We start from the raw sequence: 10,007 nt of genomic DNA, 5'->3' as shown, positions 1-10,007 counted from the left end.
TAGACACATTCACATTGCTTTTTAATTGACCAGTTTTAGCCTACTACATCTGGATTTAAATATATATATATATATATATATATATATATATATATATATATATATATATATATATATATATATATATATATCTTAGATCTTTATAAATAAATAAAAGTGCTATCTCCAATTCATTCTCCAGTTTTCAGGAGATTGTATTTATTGTATATATTTTTTTAAAATGTTGTAGCAGCTTCTAAGTGAGAGTAGGCTAATTGCTTCAGCGGTGCAGTTGAAACATCTATCTACTGAGCCAACAGCCCTGGTTCAACAGATGTGACCAGGTTAAAATAACATGAGATAAGCAGTTGCGAGAAAAGGTAGCTGCTACTCAACTGAAGGGAAACTCAGCTGGAAAACCTCTACCTCCTCGAGGAAAAAAAGTGTAATCAATGGGCTTTTAATATCTGCGATGAAAACGCGCTGTTTGTCTTTCTTTTTTTGCGTTGTTAATTTCAAAGTTCACGATAAGGCTCCCGTCTGTATCCGCCGTGTCGCTGCAGCTCGGCCTACGTTGGTGGGAGTACCCCCTGCACAGGTCCCTTTGGCAGTGCAGATCCAGTAGTTGGAGTTGTTGTACACACCGAGCGCGAGAGGGAGAGGAGAGGAGCGCGAGCGCAGCAGCTGAGTGACCAAACAGAGGAAGAAACATTAGGTTCTCTTCTGAGACTACCACACATCGACTTGTCACTTTTTACCGCTTCGTGTCGAGTGTGCCCGAAGAGGACCGCGGCGGCGGCGGCAGCAGCAGCAGCAGCAGCAGCAGCAGTGCCCTGGTCTGCTCGAGCAGCCGCCTGTGAAAAACTCCGAAACGCGGTCGTGTCAGCTGGCATGAGCTAACCTACCACACAGACATGGAAACCAAACCGTTCCTGTCATTGGGTAAGTTTGTTTGTCTAATGACTACGCTTTGTTCTGCTTTACATGAAAGAGTTTTTCATAGGACTTTCATCGGCACTTTAGTGTTAAAAGCGTGTCCTCGGCTGCGGCTGTTTTGCCCCCTTTTTTGTTTTTTGACAGCGCGTGCAAGCGACTTGCCAAATGTATCAAACTGTTTTTTGAGCCGTTGACGACCTTTAGTGGATGTTGTCTGCTCTTTTTGTAGTAAAATATGAAAAGTATGACCTATGTTGCGTATTGTTGCTGTTTGAGCTGATGACATGCTTGCTCTGATACGGAGTGACATCTCGCGCTTGGGATAAGCTGTGCACATACCTCGCGTGCGCTGCAGTTAAATGTTTCTGCTATGCTGAAAACTTTATTTTAATTTATTTCAGGCCCACGCGGAAAAGCGTAAACTGAGAAGCGTCGTACTTTAGCGTTTATTGTGCACGTTAACGAGTTGGACTGAATTTTAAACGAAATAGAAGAATTTGAACTTGCACGAGCAGTTCCTTTTTCACTTTTTTTAAACATGTGTTGTCTGTATTAAGTTAGCGCATGTGCTGTGTGCAAGTTGTTTGCGTTTTCATATAGTCGTCTGTGAACTGATTCAAATTGAAACATCTGCATGTATGCCTTTTTCCTTTTTTTTTGCTTGATGTTGTCTTTCACGTGACTTGGTTTATCTTTGTTTCCGTTTGACTTTGAATATGTAACGTAGGAAGGGGAGCATACACAATGATTTTAACTTAGCTCTGTGCTAAAAAAAAGTTTTTTAAAAAGTAAAGTTGCTTAATGATGTTCAAAGTTTCTTGAGGTCTTAGAACTCAGGTAAAGAATAGTGTAGTAACAAACAGGTGACACACAGGTGTGGGATTAGTGCACCAGGATCTCTGCACTGTAGCCTACATTGTTGTCATTTCTGAAAGCTGAACTGATGCCTATTTTGTGTGGATGAAAATGATCATGTAATCTACACAAAGGGGTTATTGAGGACACTTCATGTCAAATGTACTAAATTTGGCACTTTATGTGGCAACTTTCACATTCATTTTTCATGCTGCATTTCCCCAGAAAGTAAAGACTTAAAGGAAAAACGGGCAATTCTGTATGTAATTAATCGTAGGTCAAGTCTTATTTTTGTTCAAGACTTCTTTTAATTTCCACTTTAAGCACACTGTTGCGCACCACACTGTAAATTATTAATGCTGAGCTGCTACTGTGAGTTTGTCAAAGTGAACAGAGCAGACCCTTGTCCCCTGTAGCAGAGATAGAGCTCAGAGCGTAGGCTATAGCTCCGTTATTGTGTCTGCTGCTCTTTCATGAGGGCGTCATGTTACACCTCGACACGTTTCATCAGCTGCCTGGATGCACCAAGGAGATTCACGGGGACTTCTGAGACGCCGGGGCAGCTTTCTTCTGTTACAGGACCTGCTCGCTGACACTGTTGCCCACAACAGCCTTTATGTGGCTTCCCAGAAATACTCTAAACCTCCAGCGTTACACACACTGACACACTGTTATTACAGGTGCACCGTATTGTGTGTCCGCGCTGAAAGTGATTCAAGTTTCAGTCTGCCTAAATGTACACCTGAGTAGCTCATGCAGACACTTGACAGCATGTCCACGTCTTATCTTAAAACCTCTGTGGTTGGTGTAAGGCTCAAGGAACACTTTTCCACAAGTGTTGAATCTCCTCTTTTCCTCCCAGCCGCACCACTTGCTGTATCAGCAGCTTTTTCATTGCCTATAGTCCTAATCTGTGGGCCCTTAGATCACCATTTATATTTAAACTTGCCCCATCAAAGGTCCACTTGAGTGCTGATTGGTAATTGGCCACTTCAAGGACGCCGCTATCTGCGAAGTCCTTGAACGTATCGATTAGCCGCTTACTCAGTGTAATTATCTGTCACGCTGCATTAGAAATTCTGACACGCAACTGTTTGAAATGACAGCAAGTTCATTTTACAATTATAGATCGGTTGTTGGCTGTGATGACGACACCCCCCTTTTGGCACTGTATGCTCAGTACTGTAGGGGGATGTGCTGTGCGGCCCCCTCCATATCTGACATTAAGCTATGAAGACTGAAGGGATGACATTGAAAGGAGAATGTGTCCTTTTGTCAGAGAAATGTGAGACTGATCATGACAGTCTGTCAGAGAAATAAACAGTGTGGCTTAAAGGAAAGGAGAGTGTTTGAGTGAGAGGTGACTTTTCCCTGTAAGTCAGTCAGATCTGTGGGTGTTCATTTACTAATTGTTGGATTCTTTTGTGGCAAATATGAAGAAGAAGAAGAAGAAGAATTCCTTTATTAATCCCGCAAGGGGAAATTTAACTTTTCACTCTGTTATTATATTATTCAGGTTACACACACAGGCCCAAAATACACACACAAGAAAAAACAAAGGATCTATATACATGCACGCCCGAGCGGCTGGGGGTTCGGTGTCTTGCTAAACTCCATTCATTGTCCGCACAGGTGACTCTACGGTTCCCAGCCGAGTCACCTATGGACTGAGCTTCTGTCACTCAATGAGCCAGCTAAATGTTGCACATCCCTGGCGTTATTGATCAGGGTACAGAGGATAGAGAATGTTGTACACTACTGTATGTTGTTCAGATTGTAAAACCCTCAGAGACAAATTTGGGCTGCTTAAATAAAATCGACTTGACTACAGTTGCACGGAGACAACTGTGTGAGATGTACCAGGGCTGCAACTAATGATTACTTTCATTGTCGATTAAAACGTCAATTGTTTTCTCACTGAATCGATTAGTAGATTAGTCTAAATGTCAGGAAATGGGGAAAGTGTCAATGAATGTTTCCCAAAGCCCAATATGATGTCCTCAAATGTCTTGTTTTGTCCACAACAGAGTAGAAAACAGAATTTATTTTACATTTAAGAGACAGAATTTTAACTTAAAATGATAAAAAGAAAATACTCAAACCGATTAATGGATTGTCAAATAAGTTGGTGATTAATTTAATATTTGACAATTAATTGATTAATCATTGCAGCTCTAAGATGTACATCCATCATTTGTCATAAGTGATTAATAAAAAAAGTGTTCCAAAATGAACTTTTTAAATAAATCAAAAGCAATTTTTCTTGACATTTACACACTAAATCTGCTGTTTTTATAGTCACTGCTTTTGATAGATGACAATTTATTAAACACTATTAAAAAGTGTCTTCTCACTCCAATAGTGTGTTTTTACCACCATCTGCTAAAGAGGTGTGTGTTGTTTTTCCTGAATCAGGTGGAACTAAACTCTTTGGGGCTTTCTGTTTGTTGAAATATGAGATACCCCCAGCATTACCCCCCCCCCCCCCCCTCAAAATCAATTAAGTTCATGGTCTTTGATGAGAACGTGAGATTCATGATGATGATGATGATGATGATGATGATGGTGTGTGTGTGTGTGTGCGTGTGTGTGTGTGACATTCCTTTTCTGGAAGTAACTCAGGAACAAAGGTAATACAGGGAGAGGGTATGTGTACGCCGGGGGGGTTGTTATGTGTGTGTGTGTCTGGTAGGAGTGGGCTGGTGGAATTACACTGCCAAAAGCATTTGGCCAAGTTTGTCTTTTACGGCCGTCCAGTTTTGTGTTCCTGATGTGATGCTTTTGCTCCCCTTTTGAGAAAAGGGTCTGCAGCTGTCATTTTTATTGGAGGAGTTTTATAGCGAGACTTAATGGCTTAAAGCGACAGCTCTCTCTCCCTCTCCTTTCTCTTTTTTTCCCTCTCTGGATCTCCCCCACGAGGCCTTTTACCCAAGCAAATCAAAGAGAATTTGCTTGCCTTCTATGTGCCCACCCTCCACTTTCCCACCCTCACCCCTGCCAACATCCAAACTCAACTGTAAGAAATAAAAAGATTTACACTCCAATTATGAACACAGCGGGAGTGTGTGGTTTTTTTTCTAATTACAGCAAACTGTGATAAAGCATATATCAGTGTTTTCTTTTTTCTTTTATGGAATATCTCTGCTGATCGTTTTAAAGTATTAAACATTGACTTTAGATAAAACAGATCATATTTGAGCCTATCATACTCTCTCTGCAGCCCTCGATTGTTTCTGTTCTAAACATAGTATGGATCAGAAACTACTGGAATGCTTTTGGATGCACAAATCATAGAATGATTTAAAGCCTCGTTAATAATTTGTGAAAGGAGCTGCTCGCTTGCAGGAGGTCTTTATTGATAACAGCCACACTGAACTTTGCAGCTCAAACCTTGACCTTTGCTCCTCATGTACTCGATCATTTCAGGAATTTGCCTTTGGCGTTCAATCTGTTGTTAAAAGCGTTTACAGTAGCATGTTGTTTGTTCTTTCTCGTTCTTTCTACCCTTCTAGCTTTTTGTGTTCTTTTTTGTTTTTTCTATCATCTCATTCCCTCTGTGTCTAGATTCAATGATTTGTGATTTGTGGTGATCAACATGCTGAAACTAAGGATTAATCTGAAGGCCTTTTCACACCTATAATTTGTTTCCTCTGGTACAAATCAGTTGATGTGTTTCTTTTCACACAGAGAAAAATTCAAGTGAATTAAAATGCCTCACTCTGATGTGTATAGGGCGGGAGCAAGAAAGTACATTCAGGAAGAAGGTCCTGTATTCTGGACTAGTGCATATTTCTGTGAGAGACACATTGCTATGTAATTCTCTGTCTAACTGCTCCTGCTAATACACAAGTTTGTGGCTGCCCAATCTGTACTGGAAACCCGACCCGTTGCATCCAATGCATGTGCATTCATGGTTGAGGTAAGACATTGACAATGAAAGGTTTGGGTCAGGATAGCCCATTGGTCAGTGGGTAGTTCAAAAACAGATCGGGTTTCCATCATGGATAGGGTAGGGACAAAGCTGCTACAGTCTGCATGCTCTGCCACATCCCAGGATAAAAATCACACTTGGCTACAGGAGCCATTTAGCTTTAACTTGCGGAGAACTCTTGGTAATTGGGTCGGAACGATGTCGGATCATGATCTCATCACCGCTCTGGGGTTAGTTTGGGACTGGACTAGGTCCACCTCCTCCAAAGGGTCTTAGTATGTTTGTCTTGGTCTGCACCTGAATGTGATAACTGTGTTCACATGTGCCCGAATAAATTGCACCAAGGGAGAAAAAGAACCAGTCTGATTTAACTGGATTAAAAGCACAGGTGTGAAAACGTGTAGTCTATAAAACAGTGAATGCAGAAAACCATGAACCCAGAGAAGCAGCAAATCCTCACATTTGTAAAAGCTAGAACCAGGGAATGTTTGATGAAATGATAATGAATCAATCTTTTCAGCAGTTATCACACTTTAGATATGCAGAAGCGTGGTTGTGACTGTGAGCAACATTAGTCTCAGGGTCTATCGCATGTTCTCCCAGCGTCTGCATGGCTTTTCATAGGCAGGCGGTATTCAGGATGCGTACAGCCATTCTTTTGAAGTGGAAACATAGTCTCCGTAGGGATTTGACCAGATCAAACTCATAATTCGCATTGAGAGGAAGGTCGGTTATCCCTACTCTAGCTAGAACTCGCTTCCATGTGTTGGGACAAGAATAGCGACAGTGAGATGGAAAGAAACTATATGAGTAAGAAAGAACACAGCGCGTTGTAGTTGTGAAATGAAAACCCTGCCAAGAAAGAAAAGAACAGTAGCTGTGAGAGGCTAACTCCTCTCTCTCCTCCACAATCCTCTAGTTGGCATGTTTTCAATAATAAAAACAACTGTCGTCTCTTCTTCTGTGATCGTGGTAATGCATGAAAATATCTCGGCTGTTTGGCGTTTATGATGTGTTTTGTAATTAAATATGAGCACATAGGCTTTGATGGGTATTCGCTGGAGAGGGATGACGAATTGATGGAATCCTGGATATGTTATGCTCCTTCATGTCATTATATTTCCTTATGCTCACATTTTTTTCCATGCTAATTATAATTGGCCCCAATGAGAACCTCGGCTGTAAAAAAAATAAAGTAGATTTATTTCACTTAGTCGTGTAGAATATTGCAATTGAATAGACTTCTATTTTCTGCATTCAAATTGTAGGTTAGAGAAGTGAAATTAAACTACAGTGGATCATCGATTTACATGCGGTAATAATATGTATCTGTTACACTGGTTGCGATATCATCAGTATGTAACATGATCAAAAGCTGGAATAATGTGTTTGAAGTTTCTGCACTCTTCAGAGATAGAATAAGAATTGGATTACGGACTCCAGCTGTGAGGTTGTTTTTATTAAATCTGTACATTCAGGTGTAGGTACCCTCCCTGTCTTTTCCACACACATGCTGAAAACCCCGCACGTGTGTCTGTGTGTATGTATGTAAACACTAGCAGCCCCAGCAGAAACAGAGCAAGGTAATTAAGACTGTCTCTTGCTGCTCCGTTACAGCTTCTTTTAGAGGCCATAGTGAATGGGAAGAGGCGTCCCAGTGTGCCCCATGCCTTCCTCCCTCGTTCTACCACCGCTATCGCCACCGCTACGTTTGTCTGTCACCTTGCCAGATGCCTGGGGGGGGGGGGGGGGGGGTCTTCCACACATCAAGCAGCACTGGGCACGGGGCAACGGAAATCCACAGCATGCAAAACACCTCGGTTATGTCCTGTGTGACTGTGTGTGAGTGGGTGGGTCTTCTGGTGTAAGCAGTAGGGTGAAGGTTATGTACATGCATCTTCCTGCCAACAAATGCATATGTTCTCTGTGATCAAGTAGCTTTATTATCAATATTTATCAAGATGAAATGCTTGCTACCATTTTTAATACTCCTATACAGTACAATACTATGTTCGAGGAACACACAATAGTGTTTATTAAGAAGGCAGTTTGGAGAAAGCAAGATAAAGACCGTTTCTACTAATGCTATGTTTAATTCAAGGTCCTTCATTGTCATCACACTGAATGTTAAAATCATCCTGGAATGTTTTTATATGTATAGAACGAAGATTTAAAAAAATAAAAAAACGAGTTTGCCGAGATACATTTAACACGGGCTCAGGATATCCCTATTTCCTTCCCCAGTCAGGTGGAGGTTTGCACTGGCATGGAAATGAGAACTGAGCCCAGTGAGCCCACCTCCTACTGCTAAGTCTGAGAAAAATCCCAACTCAGGTGTTGAAATGTAGTTATGTCTTCTTCAGAGGGAAAGAGATACACTTCTTTGAACATGTAGAAAAGCTTTTATGTCCAGAAAAATTAGTTATTGGGGATCAGCCATAAAATTTAGCTTATACTAGGTTATTTTTTCACACACATTTTCAGGCAACCAGCTAATGTTTAAAAACGTACCTATTAGCCAATAACAATCTCATATTTTCCAGATGGACCTTTATTTTATCTATTTCATCCATTATCTTTACATGCTGGTGCAAAGCGAAGTGTGTATATGAGGCAATAAAAAAGTCTCAGGCTGTAAAATAGTTCAAATTACACAATAGTGTTGATTCATTGAATAATAAATGCAATCACAGCTCTGATGAGAGCTCGTTCAGCGACAAATACTATCGATTCTGTAGCCACTTATATTAATGGTTTGTCAAACTTTCCCCCCTCATCAACTGCCTGCAGCTGTTTTCTCCCCTGCTTAAGAAACTAAGCTCCATGAAAGTCCTTCCCCCACTTCTTCACCTTTTAGAAGCGCTGGCTAAGATACTTTGTAAATAGCTTTTATTAGGATATCATCTTTAATTTAAGGCAGAATTATTAGGGTATCACTTCTAAAGCCCCTTTCCCACTGGCCACAAACCCACTAACATCTGGCTTTTGCCTTTTCTGGGGAAGGTTACAATCCTCTGTAGTAGTCACAGGTATTCATCTGCTCCAGCTCTGGTTAGCAGTGATAGAAACACAACATCCAGGTGGATAGCTGATTTCAGCCACTTTTTAAATAACCTGCATATACCGTATTCCCTAATTTTGGTGGGAAAAGGGTATAAGAATCTTAGTGTTCACCACTTGGACCACTTAAAGCACTAGAAAAGTTGTGAGTACTGCTCCTCACCTCGACATGTCACTGCAACACCTCCTTTTTAAATACAAATATGTTAACATGTCAGTTGTGTAAGAGTTAGTGTTTCTGTTCACCTGAGAAATGCAATATTGGATATAAAAATGTCTCTGGAAGTGATGAGTCAAAAAAGTGAATGTTCCCATTAACAAATTCACCAGGCATTTCTAGCAAACACGACTACAGAGAACTATTACACCACTGATAAGAATAATCTCGAGTAGCCACCTTTCATCCTGTTGCTGTTTCCATAGTGACCGTTGTGTTCGGTGTTTATTTGTACAGGTTTCAAGCCCCATCTCATGCACAACCACATTTGTATTATCCTCTGTCCTGTTGTTTAGTATCTCTGAATATCTGATTGCAGCATAAATGTGACAAAGTAAAAGTAATTTTATTCTCTTATCTTGCAAGTTAAAGTTCTTCCTTTTTTATCTTTTCCCTCATAGTCAGCCTAGCGGGGATTAAGGACAATTGAAGCTGTTCAAACAGATATCAGCTAGAGTATATCTAGATACTATAAGAACATGTCAAGACACAGTGCATTAAAAAGTAATCGTCGACTGTTGCATCCTTTGGGATCGGGTCTAACTTTGTAAAATTAGTAAAATTAGAGGCCAAGGCTGCAGTTACGTTCCATTACAGGAGCTACCTTACAGTCGAGATTACTGTTACTTTTATTACTTAGATGGAGGATACTGGGGCATGATAGTATATACTGAAGTATTGACACAGGCCGACACATACAGTAAGTGAGTACACGGCATAGTTACACACGAGTTGTAACTTTTACATTATGTTCACAAATTACCATGCATGATAGAGACCAGAGAAAAACGATCATATATGAGATAACAGGGTTCCTCTGTGGGGTTTCCTTCTGCCTGCAGTAGAGAAAGAGTGATTAACTCTTTGTTGACGCCTGCAGGCCTAGCATGTTCATACTTCCGCCCAGACCGTGGCCCCTCGCCTCAACACACCTGTATGCATGTGCACACACAAGCAAATGTGTGCAGAGACTCTGCACAGAAGTCTTGAGGGCTTTGTCACCTATGGTTAGACACCTTGCTGAGGCCG

The 10,007-nt window shown here is 40.9% G+C and overlaps 1 protein-coding gene across 2 annotated transcripts in view; it reads left to right on the top strand.

Moving 5' to 3' along the window:
• Positions 1-649: 649 nt before the first annotated feature.
• rxraa (retinoid X receptor, alpha a) overlaps positions 650-10,007 on the top strand; it is a 107,469-nt gene continuing 98,111 nt past the window's right edge. For both annotated transcript variants that reach the window (XM_083929801.1, XM_083929800.1), the window contains exon 1: positions 650-921. In XM_083929801.1, coding sequence (XP_083785927.1) covers positions 894-921 — 28 coding nt within the window. In that variant the 5' untranslated portion in view covers positions 650-893. The remainder of the gene's footprint in view (positions 922-10,007) is intronic.

The sequence above is a fragment of the Echiichthys vipera genome, assembly GCF_963691815.1.
Source record: "Echiichthys vipera genome assembly, chromosome: 16".
NCBI classification, from domain to species: Eukaryota; Metazoa; Chordata; class Actinopteri; order Perciformes; family Trachinidae; genus Echiichthys; species Echiichthys vipera.
The sequence above is the reverse complement of the archived record's forward strand: the minus strand, read 5'-3'. Positions and strand labels throughout refer to the sequence as shown.